The sequence below is a fragment of the Denticeps clupeoides genome, chromosome 1, assembly GCF_900700375.1.
Source record: "Denticeps clupeoides chromosome 1, fDenClu1.1, whole genome shotgun sequence".
Classification (NCBI taxonomy): Eukaryota; Metazoa; Chordata; class Actinopteri; order Clupeiformes; family Denticipitidae; genus Denticeps; species Denticeps clupeoides.
This window is the reverse complement of record NC_041707.1, coordinates 39,285,865-39,307,858: the sequence shown is the minus strand read 5'-3', so window position 1 is coordinate 39,307,858 and position 21,994 is coordinate 39,285,865. Positions and strand designations below refer to the sequence as shown.

The 21,994-nt window shown below is 42.2% G+C and overlaps 1 protein-coding gene across 1 annotated transcript; it reads left to right on the top strand.

The window, feature by feature from the left end:
* Window positions 1-14,909: 14,909 nt before the first annotated feature.
* Window positions 14,910-16,311, top strand: LOC114794070 (complement C1q-like protein 2). Its single transcript, XM_028986363.1, has 3 exons — window positions 14,910-15,109; window positions 15,191-15,319; window positions 15,425-16,311. The coding sequence occupies exons 1-3, from the start codon at window positions 14,968-14,970 to the stop codon at window positions 15,703-15,705; spliced, it is 552 nt and encodes a 183-aa protein (XP_028842196.1). The 5' UTR covers window positions 14,910-14,967; the 3' UTR covers window positions 15,706-16,311.
* Window positions 16,312-21,994: the final 5,683 nt, after the last annotated feature.

Genomic DNA, 21,994 nt, shown 5'->3' with positions numbered 1-21,994 from the left:
TAAAATAAAAAAAAAAAATTGTGTGAAATAGTGGTTTTATCCAACAGGCTCCAGGTTGTACAAGAAACGGTTCAAGAATTACACGTCCTCTCTGGGATTTTCTTTATAAAACTGACTTCTGGCAACTCATCTAAATGTATGTTTTTTTTAAATAAAGTAATGTTGTAACTTTTATTTAATTGTCAGATTTATGAACTTAACTTAGAGCACAAACTAGGGATTCTTCTCAAGAGACCTGGAGTGGCAAACAAGGACAGACAAGTTGAGGGTGAAGTGAAAGTGAACTTATCCCCACAAACTCTTGCTGGGAGTGTGTGGACTTGGCAGCAGTGAAGAGGTCTTGTGTAAAGGAGCTGCGCCGTACTTCTATTCTCAGTTGTTCTGAGTTGGAACCTTCTCCACTCGTGACAGAAGCTGCGACTTGCAGCAGCAGCAGCAGCAGAATAACTGTTCCTCTGGTCAGTGTGGTCAAGATTTCCTGCATTTGAGCTCACAGGAACACTGTGTGTTTCACCACAGCGCTGAGGTCTGTGCTGCTGGTATCTATTTTCACTCACCGGTAGAGCCGCTGAAGCTTCTCCATAAAACTGACACATTAATACTGTCAATAAACATCATTTTTTTATGTCCTCTTAAAAAAAAACATGTTCAATGCGCTGAAGACAGAACGAGGAGCAAAAGTCGCTCCAGTTTTGTCCACCATCATAGAAAAGATTTTTGTAGAAATACAGAGTGGGACGAACAGGAAGCTCCAGATTCATGTACTGCAGCTTCTTAAAGCACAAACTAGGCACACATAAAATACACTCAGTGCTTCTTCCAACCTGAACCAAAAGGCAAAGTTCAAATATGAAGAGAGAAAAAACAGTGAGGTCCATTCTGTCTTATATCATCGGTGGTCAGTTTAATTAATAAAAAAAAAGCGGTTTTACTAACTAACACTAAACCAAACACATTTTACATTACGCATTTATTAAATTAAATCAAGTCTGTGAATACAGAAGTAAATTGACTAGAAACCAACCTACTGCAACGTGCCAGTTTATTGAAATAACCTCTACAGGGAGTGCAGAATTATTAGGCAAGTTGTATTTTTGAGGAATAATTTTTATTATTGAACAACCATGTTCTCAATGAACCCAAAAAACTCAAAGCTGAATGTTTTTGGAAGTAGTTTTTAGTTTGTTTTTATTTTTAGCTATTTTAGGGGGATATCTGTGTGTGCAGGTGACTATTACTGTGCATAATTATTAGGCAACTTAACAAAAAAACAAATATATACCCATTTCAATTACTTATTTTTACCAGTGAAATCAATATAACATCTCCACATTCACAAATATACATTTCTGACATTCAAAAACAAAACAAAAACAAATCAGCCACCTTTCTTTGCAAGGACACTCAAAAGCCTGCCATCCATGGATTCTGTCAGTGTTTTGATCTGTTCACCATCAACATTGCGTGCAGCAGCAACCACAGCCTCCCAGACACTGTTCAGAGAGGTGTACTGTTTTCCCTCCTTGTAAATCTCACATTTGATGATGGACCACAGGTTCTCAATGGGGTTCAGATCAGGTGAACAAGGAGGCCATGTCATTAGTTTTTCTTCTTTTATACCCTTTCTTGCCAGCCACGCTGTGGAGTACTTGGACACGTGTGATGGCGCATTGTCCTGCATGAAAATCATGTTTTTCTTGAAGGATGCAGACTTCTTCCTGTACCACTGCTTGAAGAAGGTGTCTTCCAGAAACTGGCAGTAGGACTGGGAGTTGAGCTTGACTCCATCCTCAACCCGAAAAGGCCCCACAAGCTCATCTTTGATGATACCAGCCCAAACCAGTACTCCACCTCCACCTTGCTGGCGTCTGAGTCGGACTGGAGCTCTCTGCCCTTTACCAATCCAGCCACGGGCCCATCCATCTGGCCCATCAAGACTCACTCTCATTTCATCAGTCCATAAAACCTTAGAAAAATCAGTCTTGAGATATTTCTTGGCCCAGTCTTGACGTTTCAGCTTGTGTGTCTTGTTCAGTGGTGGTCGTCTTTCAGCCTTTCTTACCTTGGCCATGTCTCTGAGTATTGCACACCTTGTGCTTTTGGGCACTCCAGTGATGTTGCAGCTCTGAAATATGGCCAAACTGGTGGCAAGTGGCATCTTGGCAGCTGCACGCTTGACTTTTCTCAGTTCATGGGCAGTTATTTTGCGCCTTGGTTTTTCCACACGCTTCTTGCGACCCTGTTGACTATTTTGAATGAAACGCTTGATCGTTCGATGATCACGCTTAAGAAGCTTTGCAATTTTAAGAGTGCTGCATCCCTCTGCAAGATATCTCACTATTTTTGACTTTTCTGAGCCTGTCAAGTCCTTCTTTTGACTCATTTTACCAAAGGAAAGGAAGTTGCCTAATAATTATGCACACCTGATATAGGGTGTTGATGTCATTAGACCACACCCCTTCTCATTACAGAGATGCACATCACCTAATATGCTTAATTGGTAGTAGGCTTTCGAGCCTATACAGCTTGGAGTAAGACAACATGCATGAAGAGGATGATGTGGACAAAATACTAACTTGCCTAATAATTCTGCATTCCCTGTATTTTTAAGTGAGTAATCTGAACAGACTCTACATTCCTTTTTCAGTGTGCCAGGCAATTCTTGTTCAGTTAATGCTTATTCTGATTCAGACCAGGATATTGCTGTACATGTAAACAAAGTTTACTGCTGGGTGGACCTTTGCCCTGGTGACCATCTAAATACCCACCCAACACGTTCATGTTTTCCTCCAGCACATCTCTGCACATTGCTGCAGTCATCTTTCCCTCTATCCTGACCAGAGGCGAGCAATCCAGGTTCAAACAGTAAAAACCCTCACCAGGATTTATTACCAACCTTGCATGCAAAAACTTTGCCATTAAGATTTAGTTCAATTCATGTCACATTTCAATTTCTTGTTTAAACCTGAACAAAACACTACATTTCGGCAGGTTGTTAAAAAAATCCTGGTGAGGGTTTTTACTCTTTGGACCTGGACCCGCTTCTAATCGTTCTATGTTGCAATGGACCCAACCAGGATACCATCTGTGGGTGTGGCCAACATGCTCAGAGTGAATGTGCAAAAATATTCCTTTATTGATGTAGAGGGTGGTAGTAGCCTAGTGGGTAACACACTTGCCTAAGAACCAGAAGACTACGGAGTCACAGGTTCAAATCCCACTTCCTTCCATTGTGTCTCTGAGCAAGACACTTAACCCTAAGTTGCTCCAGGGGGATAAGAGCGTCTGATAAATGCCATAAATGTAAATGTATAATGTCTTGATGGAGTAAAGCATCCCCATTCCCCACGAGTGTAACAAAAATGGAAAAGTGGAAAAATGGAATTGGTCATAATTAACAAAGTCCTGCTAGACAAATATCAGAAAAAAAAAAATTACATTCAATATGTACATGTAATTATTGAAGCCTGGCTAATCGGTGCACAGCATTATAACAGGGAAATAAACACCATTTGCTTTATTACAGATAGAACCGTTGAATCTTTTCGACTTGGCCACAATGCAGTCTTTTTTCCATTTTTAAAGTGTAAGGTTTTAACATTTTTGAACAGAACTTCTCAGTTGATGTGATCTTCGGCCCTGATCAGCGTGTAGCTGCTGGACAGAGGGCAGGGGAGCTTCACAAGAAAGACGAGCTTCACAAGGAAGATGAGCTTCATGCATCTTCAGGCGAGAAAATGAAAGCTGAAGAGAAGAAATAAATGAGGCTGTTTAATGCAGCACACACAACACAATCAACTATGTCCGGAGATTATTTCTAGTAAATGAAATTAATCCAAAAATGCTCACATGCAAATATACAAAATTAAGAGGCCTGTTTACAAATTCAACATTATAAAAATGAATTAAGCAAAACAAACTTGCTTTCATAGACCATACTTTCATGGACCATACCAGTACAATCACTTGATGGACAATCACTTGATTGTGCTAAGAAATTCACTTTCACTTTCAAATTACAGGACGCAAACACACAACTAATAATAACACGAACATGGTACGGGGACCCTCACACAGAAACACAGGTTCAAACCCCACTTACTACCATTGTGTCCCTGAGCAAGACACGTAACCATGAGTGTCTCCAGGGGGGGACTGTCCCTGTAACTACTGATTGTAAGTCGCTCTGGATAAGGGCGTCTGGTAAATGCTGTAAGTGTACATTTATACTAATATGAACAGATGGAAACAATCAGGGCAATCTGGAAATACAAGACAAAGCAAAGATGAAATCCCGGTCCGGAGTCCTGGGAAAAGTCAGGATCATGACAAAGAAACCGTCACATTTTTTCATCCACAATGAAACATGAGCTTATTAATGTATACTGAGGTCATTTAAATAAACTGAGTTTATATGTTATACATTGGTACACTATGTAATTAAGGTTGTAAATGTCTTACCTCGAGCTCTGTAGCACTTTACACCAAGCACCGCGGTGACGAGCGCATAAACAGCAACAACCGCAAGAGCAGACCACAGTTTTGGTCCAGAACTGTGGTAACATTCACCTCTGATGTTTACCCAGACTGCATTGCTGTAGTTTGTGTGATAGACTGGGGTTCCTCTCCCGGCGCTGCACCAGTACTGTCCTCCATCAGAAACCTGTGCAGAGCTGATGGTGTAGGAGGAGTTCACATCAATCTGACCCACAGAGAGTCTTTGTACCAGTAAAACTGGTACACCTCACAGCTCAGTGTCACGGATGATCCTGTGAAGACGTGGCCGCTTCTGTCTGATGACAATTTGGGTTTTGGCTTTGGTCCTTTAATCAAATTAAAATTCAAATTTTAATTGTCACATACACAGTCATACACGGTATGATATGCAGTGAAATGCTTTTAGCGACTGCTAAAATATTGCAAGTATACAATGTGCAAATATTGCAAACATAACCAAATATTACACTTTTATGTCTTTAACATAAAACATTAAATATGTGTAACAGGTAGGGGGAATGTGTGCAAATGAGTGAAGTCAAAGTATACATTTGTGCAAGAGTAAAAAGATTAAAGAGTTTGTGCAAGGATTCAGGGGGGTTTGAGTCCAGAAGTGATTGAAATCTTTGAATTGTAAGTGCATTGTATATGAATAGAAACAAGAGAGTTTCTACTGTACGTAATGTGCTCGATGGTGGTGGATTTGCCGATGAAGGGTTGTTGAAAATACGTTTAAAAGACAAAAACAAACTAAACGGGGTCGGAGCAGTCGCGAGGCAGTGTGGCTTTGGTTAAACAATCCTTTATTATAATTATGTATCATCTACATGAACTGCTATGTTAAAATGAAAGCAAAACTGAGTTCAGAATCACATAAATGTCTAGATCTATTTGTGCATTTTCAGTAAACTCACCTGTAACAGACAAATAAACAACGCCGCTATTGGCTGTGACTGCGGAGCCACGTTTCCTCTCTCCTCGACACCAGTACTGACCATCATGAGACTCGAGAACTCCTGAGATGTTCAGCTCAGACTGAAACGCAACGTGGCTGCTCTTGTCTTTATACCATTTATACCTCCAACCACTAGAGGTGTCTAACACGCACTTCATAGCGACTGTCTCTCCAGCGAACACGGGACTCTGGGGACCTACAGTCAGTACAGGTGTAGGCAGGTCTGTGTGTGTGTGGGGGGGGGGTTATCCTCGTACATCAACTCAGAATGAGAAAGTGAGTTATCAAGACGGAGATGAGAAATTACCCTTGTGAGAAACTGTGAAACCGGAGCTGCTTTTTTTTCTTTTTCTTTTTTTTTTTTTTTTGGGGGGGGGGTTGCAGTCCAGGTTGGGGGCTTCTTCTGAAGGTGGGGTGGGCTGGGAATGAACAGGGCAGGTCCCCCAGGCCAGTGTGAAGGCAGGCCAAGCATGGGCCTGGGTCAACTTCCAGGATGGCAGAGTGCCACTGAGTCCTCAGGGTGGCAGGTGGGGCCAGCTGGGACATGCAGGGAGAGGGTCTGCTCGTCCCAACGGAAGCAAACTGGGCTGAGCCAGGAGGGGTCCCGTGAAGCCCCCGTACCTCCAGTGGAGACATGCAGGGAGAGGGCGTTGGTTAACAGGTCACTGGGAGCTCCATGATCACCTCCCAGCCAGACGCATGGAGGGAGGCTGTGACACCTGGTGGTGTCACCTGCTGGTAGGTCAAAGTACTTTTGAGTTTGTTTATGTTCTTTTTTTTGGCCCTCAAGACTGTTTTCTTTGTGTTTAATAAATTCTTGTGTTTAATAACTTCTGCGCCTTCATCACCCCCACATCCTGAGACGTGACACTGTCCCCATATTGGCATTTCTAAGGTAAGACAAATTCCTGCATTAATCAAGAACACCAACCAAGAATTTACCTATGAAAGTAACTGTGAAGGCTGGGCCGATTCTGCTGGTCCTGGGGTCACCTGATCTTAATCCATAGCACTTGTACTGACCAGCATCATGAGGCAGAGAGATGTTCAGGGTCTTACTGGTGGTCCTGGTAAATTGTGTGTCATTTCTGTACCAGTCGTACTTGTACCAGTCTGTGTATTCTGTTATATCACACCTTAGAGTGACTGTATCTCCAGGGTAGAAAGGTCTCTGTAGAGACACTACAGTCACCAAGGAATCAGGCAGAAGAGCTGTGAAGACACAGAAAACCCTGACATTCACATCAGATATCAATATTTTTGGTAAAAAAAAACTCCTACCCTCAGCCAGGGCAATGTGGCAATTGCGTGTGGGTGCAAAGAGGAGTGGGTAATGAGAAATGTGCAAACTAGCCAAATACAAGCAGTGTTGGACAAATATCTTTTGGAAATGTAATTTGATAGAATTACAAGTTACCCTATTTAAAATGTAATAGTAGTGTAATTATACCAATTACTATATACAATTGTGTAACTAGTTTGATTAGTAATTAGCATTAGCAAGTAATTAGTAAGATGCAGTTAGTTTCTCATAGTCAGGGTAGTAAGGTCTTGTTACAGGTCTGCATTAGTACTGCAGAGACTTTATCTGAGTCCACTCTTGATCAGAGTTGTTTTTAACACTTGACAAAGTCTAATGTTAAAAAAAAGAGAGACGTGCCACCAGGCATCTGAAAATGACTTAAATGGTCAATGCTTCTTAAAGCCTCTTAAACCTCTCCTTTACATGACCATCCTTGCCATCATGACTAAAATAAAATAAATATAATGACACTTTATGAGTACAAAAAAAGACTGACCTGAGAGCAACAGAGAAACCGTGTTGCTTACATTTCTGTGCCTTTCGCAGGTGTATTTGCCGCTGTCTGATGGAGCTACAGGATGGATTGTAAATGTATTTCCCTTACTCCAGCCACCAGGTTTACCGTCCTTATAAAACCTCAATGTTTCTGTAGGTTCACTTTTCAGCTTTGTGTCACATATGAGATTGACAGTATCCCCAGGGAATATCTTTCTTCCGCTAGGTTCTAGTCTGAGAACAATGCTGGGTCCCCCTGTAGAAAAACGACAGATCGTCACTTCATACAGCACATGACTTACACAAGCAGCCGATACGTTAGGAAATATTACATTTTTATGTAAATATTATTTTTATGAGCGCACACTTTCATGGTTGAAGCTGTTAAATAAATGTTGGGTATAGGGCTGACAAAACAATTATATGGCGCCACCTGGTGGGCCAGGGGCAACATATCATTTACATTTACAGCATTTATCAGACGCTCTTATCCAGAGCGACTTACAATCAGTAGTTACAGGGACAGTCCCCCCCTGGAGCAACTTAGGGTTAAGTGTCTTGCTCAGGGACACAATGGTAGTACGTGGGATTTGAACCTGGGTCTTCTGGTTCATAGGCGAGTGTGTTAACCACTAGGCTACTACCACCCTATCGAAAGTGATAGTGAAGTGGTTGTTATTGTGAAGCACAGCACACAACTAAGTGTGTCCTCTGCATTCAACCCATCACCCTTGGTGGACAGTGAGCAGCCATGAAAGGAGCAGTGGGTGATGGGTCCGCTTCCTTTCCTGCTCGGCCACCGCTGCCTCGACATTAACAAAATGCCAATATAGTGAATCTGGGGTCTATTCAGATTACTAAATCAGGGGTTATTTAAATAAAAAATAAACAAAGATAGGATAAAATTTGCTTTTACTTTTATTGGAGTAAATTTTACCCTGGGCAACTCTACTTCTACTCAAGTACATGGTTTGTGTACGTCATCCACCCCTGTCAGTTACGCAGTGTTGTTGTAGACTATGTCATTACAAGGTTAATATGATCAAATAATTGCTGTATTTTTGCTGCCTGTATGAGAAACAGGTCTCATAGAGCGTGACATTTCTGATTAACTTGATACATTTAACTAATAAGTATATTTGTACAAAATACAAACTCAATGTATTTAAACGGCCTTAATTTACACGAGTAACCTGAGCTGACCCCAAATTCCTTTTTGATTTTGGCTGGAGAAGGTCGTTTAATCTCTGGACCTGGAATGTCCTCCTGAAAAACTGTTTGATGTTTGTTTTTAATCAATGTTAACATTCGATTTAACAGTTATTATCAATCAAGGACAACATGCTTTATTTAAAAAAGACAGTTACCCTCATAAAAAACTGTGAATACCGGACTGGCATGGCTGACTCTGGGGTCACCTGATCTCGAACCATAGCACTTGTACTGACCAGCATCACGAGGGATGGAGATGTTCAGGTCCTTACTGGTGGTCCTGGTAAAATACACCAGTCTGTGTATTCTGCTATTTCACACTGTAGAGTGACTGTATCTCCAGGGTAGAAAGGTCTCTGTGGAGACGTTACAGTCACCGTGGAATCGGGCCACGCAGCTGTGGAGACACAGGAGATGCAGACAAACTGATGCATTAGTGGAACTGAGACAATATTTCTACATATTATAAAGACTGTAAAGATTATTTTGGATAAATGAAATAGATAAAGTGTTGGGGACTTGACCCGTGGATCGCCAGTGTGAGTGCAGGTTTTAAGGATGAGCTTTAAGTAGATCCTGATGGCTCCTCCCATGGCTATTGTCCCAAAATCCCTGCATTCACACTGACCCTCCACATCAGGTTCTCCACCGTCAATGAGTCTGCTGTTTTTGGGTTCTTCAGCTTCCTTTAACAATAAAATGAGACGCACCAATGCCTTTATAATGACTTATTCGTGGTTTTGTTAGACGGACGTGTCTTTATGGAGCTGCAGAAATTAAATGACTTTCATTGAACTTCACCAGTCAACAAATGCGAAGAAAGACTGACATTACTTCTCATTTGGTGTCTTTGGCAGACGTAGTTGCCACTGTCTGATGGTGCTACATGATTTATATGAAACTTATTTCCCTTTGTCTGACCAATTTGTTTACCGTCCTTATAAAACCTGGACACTTCTGGAGATTCACCCTTCAGCTCCATGTCACATACGAACGTGACAGAATCTCGGGCGAATATCTGTGTTCTGCTGGATTCTAGTCTGAGAACTGCCTTGACATCCCCTGTGGGAAAAACACCAGATCATTTCTTTCATTCGGAACATGACTTACAACAAACTGTTGAACAAATGAATGTAAATGAATATGAGTGAGAGAAATGTAGACTTGTGTAACATCAGCCGGAACGTCGGTGTTTAAATCTCTCACCTTGTGAAAGTGCAGAGTGGATGATTATAGTCAGCACTGAAACCCAGAGAAAAAGAGACTTAAATGACCCTAAAGCCATCAGTCCATAAAGCTGCTGACGTGCGAGTGTCGTGTGGAGGGCCGACATCGTTCATTAATGACAAGGATCAGGCGATGGGGGGTGGTGAGCATTTACAGACATGAACATTGTTCCTCTATTCGGAGTAGAAACCAAGCTTCATGCTTCCTGAGATAGTCAGAAAAGAACAAAAAGAAATTACAGAACACTAAAGTTTAGTTAGATAAAAAGACATTATAAGCAGTACCTGTACTGTACAAACGGGGATGGAAAAAAAGATTCACAATCACAAAAAAAATTAAAATAAAATTAAAACATAAAATAAACATAAAGTTTGGACGCAGCTTTCCATTCTATGTGTTTTCTTTATTTTCATGACCATTTATGTTGGTAGATTCTCACTATAGATTCTCTCATGTGGTGTTATGTACTTAACAAAAAAAGGTGAAATAAGTGAAAACATGTTTTATATTCTAGTTTCTTTGCTCTGATTACTGCTTTACACACTCTTGGCATTCTCTCCATGAGCTTCAAGAGGTCGTCACCTGAAATGCTTCTCAGTCTTGAAGGAGTTCCCAGAGGTGTTTAGCACTTGTTGGTCCAGCTCACCCCAAACCATCTGGATTGGGTTCAGGTCCGGTGACTGTGGAGGTCAGGTCTCCACTTTTTGTTAAGTACATAACTCCACATGTGCTCATTCATAGTTTTGATGCCTTCAGTGAGAATCTACCAACATAAATGGTCATGAAAATAAAGAAGGTGTGTCTAAACTTTTGGCCTGTACTGTATGTGTATACATGAGGACATTAACAAAAACGCCAGATTGTTAAGGTTGAATCAGATTTTCACGGATGTAAGGGTTTCAGTTCTCTTTGTTTGTGTGAACTCACCAGAGGTGGTTAAACCAGATCCGAAGAGTAAAAACCCTCAACTGGATTTATTAGACACAAATAGATACAAGTAGACGCAAATGTTCCATCAGATGAAAAGCAATGTAATTAATTTGTATTTAAAAATGTATTTAATCATTTTACATCACATTCCTTAAGCATCACAGAGCTAATAAGAACACAAATTATATATAATGATGGTAGTAGCCTTGTGGTTAACACACTCGCCTATGAACCAGAAGACCCAGGTTCAAACCCCTCTTACAACCATTATGTCCCTGAACAAGACACTTAACCCTGAGTGTCTCCAGGGGGGGACTGTCCCTGTAACTACTTATTCTAAGTCGCTCTGGATAAGGGCGTCTGATAAACACTGTAAATGTAAATGTAAGATCTGTAAGGTCCAAGTGTTTTTCATGACGTGGGTAAAATCAGGGGTGACTCTTGCTGCCAATATGGGTTCAGTTTAATTAATTAATTTTAAACTAAGACAAAAAGGTGTGTAATGTAATGATGTATGATGCAAAGTTATTTAATTAAATTTGTTTAATTTATCAAATTTCTTTATGAAATTTCCTATGAACTCTTCACAGCTTGAAATCTCTCTATGAAACGTGTGTGCGCACAAGGTTGGTAAAAAAAAATCCTGGTGAGGGTTTTTACTCCTCAGACCAGGATTACTCATGCAAGCCGAGTGTAACTGCGTTCTGTGGGCCAGATCTGGGTTATACCAATTTTGCTATATGGGAAATTTGATAATATTTGAAATAATTTACACAATTTCAATTAGGATATTTTACTGCTATTTTACTTTTTTTTCCCACAGCTGCTACTGATTTTCCTGTTTTTTTATGGATTTTTTTACAGTGTATTTGATCATAATAAAGTGTATTTTTCCCTTGAGTTCACAGAACAGCCCTTTAAATGATGGCATTTGATTAGGAAATAAGAAAATTGTAAAATCGCAGTATTTGTCTGTTGAATTTACTGAAGATCACTTTAAATGAGGGTATTTATTATTATTATCATTGATAATAATAATAAACTCTTTTTAATTTTATTAATTGGATCTTAAAAATGAGAAGGAAAGACTGTAGAATTGTAAGGGTGATGCCAGTACTGTATTCTGTGTTAAGTAGAGATTGTGAGAGCCAGTGTGTCTCCGTCGTCTTGGTTGTTCCACTGCGTTGGAACGTTGTTCCACGTTGTTCCACGTTGTTCCACGTTGTTCCACGTTGTTCCACGTTCTGTTTCAGCCAGGTCTATTTAGGGGGTCACCTCCACGATAAACACAATGGCAATGGCTAGCATGAGAAAATAAAGTCAGGCCTGCACCCTTTGTCGTAGATTAGTGCCATAAAGCAGATAGAAAGTCATAGGACTGGAACCAAACCTCACGGATCATCTCCTCATAACACTGCATAGCAGCAAGAGTTTGTGGTTTTGATGCCCCAAAGCATCATTATGCTGAATTATCGCAGATGCTTCAGTCTAAACAACTTCTCACCTTCAGGTAGAGAGAACTTTGAATTTGAAAGCCCTGCTGAAAAGAAATTATGACCAGAATGACAAGAATAATTACGTTCTAGTGTTAACACAGTGATTCCCATACAGGGACGTGGTGGCCTAGCAGGTAAGGAAGCAGATTTGAAGGTTCAAATCCTGAACTGGCAAGGTGGCACTGAGGCCACTTAATGGCTGCCCACTGCTCACTAAGGGTGATGGGTTTAATGCAGAGGACACATTTCGTTGTGTGCATCGTCTGCTGTGCATCGTCACGGGTCGTGCAAGGGTCGCCCCTGATTTACCCACCCTCATGAAAAAGACTCGGACCAACATGGCCCTCGCTTTGCAGAAGATTCTCATTAAGCTTACTTTTAGGGTTGATGTTATTAAAATAATTAGATTCATTAAAAACTGTGGTTTTAACAAATAGTAACGGAAGTATCACATATACGAGACTTTGTTTAAAATAAAATAAAGTAAAGTGCAACCTGAGGGGTTTGTAAGTGCTGGAATGTGTGACACTTCAACACTTAGCTCAACAGGGAAATAACTGGTGGTTATTAATACAAGACTTCCCCTCGAGGTCAGAACAGCTCAGTCGCAGAGTATTTCCTCTTTAGAGAATATTTAGACCTACTTGTAACTTTTTTTATAGTCTGACTTAGAATAGAAATAGAAATAGAAATAATAGAATAAACTGAAATAGAATAGTTTGTATTCATAGTTGGTGTCCTGGTGAACCACAACCGATGACTTCACTGATGGTAACATGGAAGCACGTTGTAAGTCGCTCTGGATAAGGGCGTCTGCCAAATGCTGTAAATGAAAATGCAATGGGTCTTAGACATTTACAGCATTTATTATTTACAGCATTTACCAGACGCCCTTATCCAGAGCAACTTACAATCAGCAGTTACAGGGACAGTCCCCCCCTGGAGACACTCAGGGTTAAGAGTCTTGCTCAGGGACACAATGGTAGTAAGTGGGATTTGAACCCGGGTCTTCTGGTTCATAGGCGAGTGTGTTACCCACTAGGCCCACAACACAACAAAAGCAAAATAGTTTAAATAGAACCAATATAGAATCAACTAAAATTTTCAAAGCAACGGGTCACTAGATATTTTTTAGTTGGAATTGTCAACATTTTTTACAGTGCAAACATGGCTGCCCTAAGTGGACATCCCACACATTTACATTTATGGTATTTATCAGACGCCCTTATCCAGAGCGACTTACAATCAGTAAGGGATTACTTACAATCAGGGACCGTCTCCCAGGAGCAGTTTAGGGTTAAGTGTCTTGCTCAGGGACACAATGGTAGTAAGTGGGGTTTGAACCCGGGTCTTCTGGTTCATAGGCGAGTGTGTTACCCACTAGGCTACTACCACCCTATCAGAGCCATGTCTGCATAGCAAGTACATAGTGGACATAGTTCTATATTTGTTCACAAAAAAATGAAAGACGTTAAATTGCCTCTGTTAATTTTATTGAACAAAAGTACATAACTCCACATGTGTTCATTCATAGTTTTGATGCCTTCAGTGAGAATCTACCAACGTAAATGGTCATGAAAATAAAGAAAACACATTGAATGAGAAGGTGTGTCCAAACTTTTGGCCTGTACTGTATATGCTATATGTATGTTATATATGGGCGTAGATCATTTTTGCCCCCCAACCCTCCAGATAAGCCAAATGCTCACCCACACATGATGATCTGGTCACTCCTCTGTAGACTTTTAGGGAGGCAGCTATGAATGGTGACTGGTTTCATTGAGAAATACACGTCCTGGGCCATTCAGCATCAGTGACTCAGCGTTGGAGATTCCATGGTGGTGCACATGACTGATGAACTTATATTGAGTACAAGCACCTCCACCCAGCAGGGACTACACTCCCTGCGGCCGAGCAAGTCTTTCCCCTCCAGTCTTCACCGTGATCAACACTGAGAGTGTTCTAACCGGTCTGCCGAGGACAGAGAAGACAGCAGTGAACATCAGGACACATTCTCCAAAGCGACTGTCTGCAGCCTCATGCAGGACCCCTCACACCCCTCACATGGACTTTTCACCCAGGCTGATAAGCTCAGGTCAAACTTCATTGCTCCACTCTGCGCTATTGTGGCTTCCAGAGCCCATCCTGGGACAAAGGGTCCCACCCAGGGCAAGACACGCACACACCATTTGCTAAAACACTCACATCTGCTGACAGATGTGAGTGTTTAAGCAACACAGACGAAACCTATGTCAACACAGGGACAGCAAGCAAACTCCACACACACAAGGTCCAATTTGAACCCACAATCTTGGAGGCGTGGCACTACTGTGTTACGCTGTTAAGAATATTGCTTTTAATATCTTTATAGCACCTCACAATATGCTATGTAAATGTATTTCCTGCCTTCTGTATAGGTCATTCTGCCCAGTATATGAGCCCACTTCCTCCCCATCTGGGTTCTGGGGTTCATATTAAGATGGGGCTGATATGGACCACCTGTCTGGTACCTGCGTACCACCCATATGGGCTCATTTAACACTAATTAGTGTCAGTGTTAAATTTAACTCTGGTAGTTTTACTGTGTGGCACACCAGTGATGTAGCCTCACACCTCCAAGGTTGTGAGTTTGGATCCTGGCTCGGACCTTGCATGTGTGTTGTTTGCAGGCTCTCCCCTGCGTTGGCATGGGTTTCCTCCGAGTTCTCAGGTTTCCTCCTTTCCTCCTGACTGAAAAGTTCACTTGGCCTTGACATTTGCCCTCACTGATGTAATCATAATGAATCATTGACTCCTTTGAGGTATATAAGGATGATGAGAAGAACATCAGAGAGAAAAGAGACAGCACAGTCATGGAGAACAAAGAGCAACTGCAATGCAAAGATGCTGAGCTGGTCGCCCTCAAAAGCAAAGTGAAGGAAATAGAAGAGAAAATGAAAACTATGGAGCATAAACTGCAAGCAAACGAAAGCACCATGAGAATGGGACCTAACGGTAAGCACGTTTTCTCATCACCACGTGAACTTACATCTTTTCAACTCCAAAAAAGCAGCAGGACACGCTTGCATTTCCCAGGTACGACCTACGTGGCCTTTTCTGCTTCAATTGGTGGAGAAGGATATACAGGACCTTTCAACACAGAAACAACACTGAAATACCAGAACGTTCTGACTAACATTGGCGGAGCTTACAACCCGGCTACAGGTACTGTATAGATGAATTCATTCATACCATGCTGCATATAGCATTTATAATGTTATAATGCATGTTACAGTGCCTGATAATATACATGACGTTCTTGTCATTTAGGGATCTTCTGTGCACCCATCAGAGGAATCTACTATTTCAGCTATTTCTACCATGTTAGCAACGAACACGAGGCTAAACTCTTCCTGTACAAGGACGGCGTGCCGATAGCGCGTGCATCCCACCACAAAATATTCCACGGGGTGAACAACGGATCGAACGGAGTCACAATGCTTCTGGAAGAGGGAGAGCAGGTCTACGTCGTGCTTTCAGCCCATGGTTGGGTCTGGGATGGTCCGTGTCGCGACACCGTATTTACCGGTTTTCTCATTAACCCTTTTTAATGTGGAAAGCGTGCAATGAGTTATTGTATCCATGGGAATAAATATTAATTAGCGTCAGTTTTACAAACTTTACTCTGAAAGTGTCAAATTACAACAGGCAATTCAAATCCAACCTAAACTTAACATTGATGAGTAGAAATAACAAGAATATCTCCTTTAATTTGACCTTAGCACTTGGATTTACGATTTTAGAGTTTTGTTACAGTGCACATGTCAGGGGAGTTACTGGTGAAGAACAAAAAGTAATGACTTGGACCAGTTGTTTCCCTTTTTTCTCATATTTTGACGTGACGTTATTCTGTAATACCCTTCAGGACTGTTTGTAGCCCCTTTTTAGAACCTCTGGAGGAATGTTGGCCAAGGCTCCTTTATCATCAGTCATCACTGCAGCTCTGGTCGAACAATAGTTGAACTATTATTAGCAGAATTAAGAACATTAGTCAAATGATTCCTTCATAGATTGTTTTAATAAAGATTTATTGTAGAATGAAAAAACCCGTCTTTGATATCTTGCAACTCCCCCACACAAATAGTTCCAAATTCGGTGATCCAATCCTGATCCAATCGTGGCAATATAACACCAAAAAACCAGGGGTGGGTAATCCAGCTCCAAAGAGTAAAACCAGGATTTCTGGCCAAACAGAAGCAGGTAATCCAGGTCCGGGAAGGAAAAACCCTCACCGGGATTTTTAACCGACTTTAAATGCAGAAACGTTCCATTAATAAATTGGGATAAAAACTAACACACAAAAAAAAGGTGTGCACATTTTGTTAATTGATTTAATTTCAATTTCTTTTCTAAGCCTGAACTACACACTTCGGACCTGGATTAGCCACCCCTGGTTGTGTCTACAGGGTCGGTGCAAAATCCCGATAAGGGTTTTTTCAACTCTCTGGACCTGGACTGTCTGTGCAACGTACACACTGCTACTACACGACATTCACCACAACTTTTTTCTCGATTACGCCATTTTGCACTGGGGCTGGTGGGCAGGACCTCAGTTTCGTTCTGCTGTCATACTAAGTGTGATTGTGCAATGACAATAAAGCCTTTTAAACTTTAGACTCTACTCATCAGACCTGGTGAGGGCTTTTACCAGGATTACCCGCCTCTGCCAACATGTCATGACCACAACATTGTAACTGCAGTCTTGAATATTGTCTACGTGTGTGTGTGTGTGTGTGTGTGTGTACCATTCTCCAGCCACTGAATTAGATATGTGATATGTCTGGAAATCACTCAGGATAATAACATAATTACACGGGAACAGTCACTCGTGATATACTTCTACAAGTAGACTACCGCATTTCCACTCTGGCGACTTCATATCCTGTCCGGCGACTGCAATCGCTTCGAATCTGTAAAAAAACAAAGACGCTTCGAATAAAGACATTAAAAAAGGCAGAGAAAGCGTTTCTAAATAAAGAGAAGCCGCCTAACGTTGCAGTAGCGTGTGCACAGTCTTCCCCTGTGCACCGGCACTCCACCATCTCCGCCCAGACACACCTCTGCTCGCCCAGACAACCTGGGGGAACCCGTGCAGCTAGGATGGGCTGTTGTCACGGTGATGTCCCGTGGCATGAGTATGGGTGTGTTCTGTTTGTGTGTGTGTGTCTCTCTCTCTTTCTCTCTCTCTCTCTGTAATGACGCAGGGTGGCTCCTCATCGGCCTGTGATTGGACTCCTCCCATTTCCTGCCATGATTGGTGGGCTGTAATAAGGAAGAGGACTGAGGACAGAGGACAAAATGGCGTCTGCTTTTGGGTGTTGTTGGTGAAGCGAAGAGAGTGTTGGTGTGAAGCAAGAATGAAGTGCTTGTGAAGGATTGTGACCAGAAGACAAGAATAACATAATAATAGTAATAAACAAAGAGTTGCTAGGGTGGTAGTAGCCTAGTGGGTAACACACTCGCCTATGAACCAGAAGACCCAGGTTCGAATCCCACTTACTACCATTGTGTCCCTGAGCAAGACACTTAACCCTGAGTTGCTCCAGGGAGACTGTCCCTGTAAATACTGATTGTAAGTCGCTCTGGATAAGGGCGTCTGATAAATGTTGTAAAATGTAAATGTAAAAACGGTTAGACATAAGTGCTGTCGCGTCCTTTTGGAGTTTCTGCTCCTATGTCCCATTTGTCATGTCCCTGACCCAAGACACTCACGGACGTGGAGAGGGAACGACGTTGTAAGGAGGGTCTGTGTGCGTACCGCACTTCCCCTTCTCACCACCGGGCCATTTGCCCGATTCAAACGGGAAACGCACCAGTCACCATCTCACCAACGGCGACTTCCCGATTGACCCTCTCAGCCGTCCGGGCGTGGAACCAACGCGCAATCACGGCCGCCGCGTTTGTGGACCCCATGGTGGCCGGGAAATTTTATTGACCGTGACTTTGTCCCCACAAAACCCCTGTGTCATGGCCAACACACCTCCAGCCCACCAGAGAGCGCCAGACCAGTCAGGGAGACAGCGACCCGGAAGCGGAAATGAACTATGACCTTCTCCTGCCCCCGACTTCGAGAATTTCCTGACCCCCTTGAGACCACGACGGAACCTCCTGGCCACGACTTCTGCTCGTCCCTGACCTTGACCCTGCCTGTTAAGACGTGAATTCATGCTCCCTTACATTCCTGCCGCCCAAGATGTCCTCCCGTCCAGTCCACGCTCCCGAACCGTCCTTAAACCCACTGTCTTCCTGTCCTCCTCTGCCACGGTACTTCCCACGGATCCTCTGCGGCGAGTCCTTCCCGTCCTCACTCTCCGTCCGTCTCCCCCTCACAGACCAAACGCCTCCGGTCCTCCTCCCCAGCTCATCCAGTGTCCTCTCCCTGTACGACGGCTTGTCCCCCCGCTCACATCAGGTCTGCGAGTGCGTCACCGAATTCGCTTCGTGGCACCCTGTCATCTCTGGTCACCATCACCTCAGTGACCGTCCGACACCGCCTGGACCCCCACGTCAAGGAAATTCAATTCCTGATCACAACCTCACCTCTCCTCCGGGTGTCCCTGGCTGGCTGTCCATGAGCCACACCTGTCCTGGTCAATGGGGAGCACGTTGCCATCACCACTGTCTCCTACCGCCGAACCTACAGTAAAACCTCCTCGACCTGACCTGGACGACCTGGCCGCCACATTCAGCCCGTCCAAGGCTGCACAACTGCCACCCCGCCGGCCGGGCGACGTGGCCGGACATGCACCAAATCTGTCACATTGTACCTCTTTAAATAGTAAAACACGAATCCTGTTGGGCAAATTTGCCCTGAGTTGAGATTGTGGTCTTTGCAAACGTTTAGTGATTTTTATTACTTTACGTTACTTTACTTTATTTTGCAAAGTGGAAGACGGCAGCAATTCTCGTTCGGTTTCTATAGATTTTGAGTTACAAAGCAAAGAGCCCCGATAATAATTTTTTTTTTTTTTTTGTGCAGTGTGTGTGCATGTTCGTGTGTAAGTGTTAGATTCGTCTGAAAAACTTTTTGAATAAGAGGGTTTTCAACTGTAGATAGTAGTGTGTTGGTATAAGAGGGTGCACTTCCATTGTTCAGCCCTGTAGGCAGCATCAAGGATTTATTAGGATATATTAGAAGGGCAGACTGAGAAAATCCCGCTTCAGTCTCTGCTGATGGACGACCAAACACAGAAGAAGATCCCCAATCAAATGTAAACAGACGAGCGCTTTGTTAAAAAATGTCAACGTTAATTTGACATCAGCATAAAGAGAGGCAAAAATAAAGTAATGGATGGAATATGAATAGAATATCAAGTTGACAGCAGCGACACCCTGCACTGTCACGTGCACCGCCAAGGTGCCACTGAGGTGCCACTGAGCAAAGTACCGTCCCCACACACTGCTCCCCGGGCGCCTGTCATGGCTGCTCACTGCTCACCAAGGGTTAAATGCAGAGGACAAATTTCACTGTGTGCACCGTGTGCTGTGCTGCTGTGTATCACAAGTGACAATCACTTCACTCACTTTACTTTACACTTTCTAACCGGGTCATAGAGATCAGTATTAACTGAATTTAATAAATAAACCACCAGAACCACCCAGCAAGATGTCCAGCACGTCAGTGAGGAGAAGTGAGATGATGAAGACTGAGATTCAACCACCACGCCTCACATGAAGGTAGTGAGAATGGAGATCCCAGACCAGAAAATTGCAATACAACAAAGAGTGAAAAATTTAAGGGGGGTTCCGTACCCACTGTAAATAAATAAGTACAGAACCGTCTTAGTAATTACTTGACTGTTTCCTTCTTTTCTGATCTGCTGCTGTCCACACTGGAAAAAGAAGATCTGTAGACCTCTATATATTTATAACAGTAGAGGGTGCCGTCTCTCCATCAGCCATTTTTCAGCATTTTGCCACGTTCCGTTCTTCCAGATGCCCTTGTCCAGACACAGTCCCACAGGGACACGGTGGTCGTAAGCGTGGAGGATGGTCTGGAGGGTCAGAGGTCACCGGTTCTCAAGTTCAAGGATAGTCAGGTCCAGGGATCCTAGGTGGGTGGCGGAGAAACGTTCCTCCTGCCTCTGGACCCAGTGGAGGTGGTGAGTGACAGGAGAATGGTGGCTAAGCTGTCATCCCTGTTGGACAACATCTCCCGCCCCATGCAGGAAACTCTGACAGCACTGAGCAGCTTCTTCAGTGGCAGGCTGCTGCACCCATGATGTGGGAAGGAGAGGTTCAGAAGGTCTTTTCTTCCAACCGCTGTCAGACTCTATAACAAAGACCTCGCAGCTGACCACACACACACAGACAAACACACACACTTGGGCACATTCTGTTAAATTGTTAACTGTTTAAATTGTAAATTTGTACATATATACAGTAATCTTATCTTATTTTTTTGTGATGCTATTACCTCTGTTTCTGTTTTTGCTGCTATTACCTTCTGCTTCTGTCCACTTTCTGCCGTGACAAGTGCAATTTCCCACTTGTGGGACTAATAAAGGTTTATCTTATCTTATCTTAAATTTGGGGTTTTAATATTTACAGCCCTTTGTAGATTTTTTTCAGACCCACACAACTCCAAGGTCACTTTACATTTTCAGATTAGAATTCGAATGTACTATGTGTTTTATACTTTTCATTTCACCACGTGTTGCATCTGTATAACCGTGTATGTGAGAGGTAAAGAAGTACTGTGCGGTTGTCAGACTTTGGGATCCCCCAAACCATGGTACCATCGTGCAGCTGGGTGGCAGGGTTGAAAAAATCTAATTAAAAGTCCACATTTACAGAAGTGTGTGTGTGTGTGTGTGTGTGTGTGTGTGTGTGTGTGTGTGTGTGTGTGTGTGTGTGTGTGTGTGTGAAAAACTAAAAAAATTCTAAACAAAAGTCAACATTTACAGAAGTGTGTGTGTGTGTGTGTGTGTGTAAAAAAGTAAAAAAATCTAAATAAAAGTCAACATTTACAGAAATGTGTGTGTGTGTAAAAAAGTAAAAAATAAAATTAAAAGTTCACATTTACAGAAGTGTGTGTGGATGTCAAAAAGTAAACAATCAAAATAAAAGTCCACATTTACAGAAGTGTGTGTGTGTGTGTGTGTGTGTGTGTGAAAAAGTAAAAAATCAAAACAAAAGTCAACATTTACAGAAGTGTGTGTGTGGAAAAAGTAAAAAATAAAAGTAAACATTTACAGAAGTGTGTGTGTGTGTGTGTGTGTGTGTGTGTGTGTGTGTGTGTGTGTGTGTGTGTGTGTGTGAAAAAGTGAAAAATCAAAATAAAGGTCCACGTTTACAGAAGTGTGTGTGTGGAAAAAGTAAAAAATAAAAGTAAACATTTACAGAAGTGTGTGTGTGTGTGTGTGTGTGTGTGAAAAAGTATAAAAAAAAAAATAAAAATCCACATTTACAGAAGTGTGTATGTGTGTGTGTGTGTGAAAGTAAAAAAGCAAAATAAAAGTTAACATTTACAGAAGTGTGTGTGTGTAAAAAAGTTTTTAAAAAAAGTCCACATTTACAGAAGTGTTGTGTGTGTGTGTGTGTTTGTGTGTGTGTGAAAAAGTAAAAAAGCAAAATAAAAGTCAACATTTACCGAAGTGTGTGTGTGTGTTTTTGTGAAAAAGTAAAAAAATCAAAATAAAAGTCCACATTTACAGAAGTGTTGTGTGTGTGTGTGTGTTTGTGTGTGTGTGTGTGTGAAAAAGTAAAAAAGCAAAATAAAAGTCAACATTTACAGAAGTGTGTGTGTGTTTTTGTGAAAAAGTAAAAAATCAAAATAAAAGTCAACATTTGCAGAAGTGTGTGTGTGTTTTTGTGAAAAAGTAAAAAAATCAAAATAAA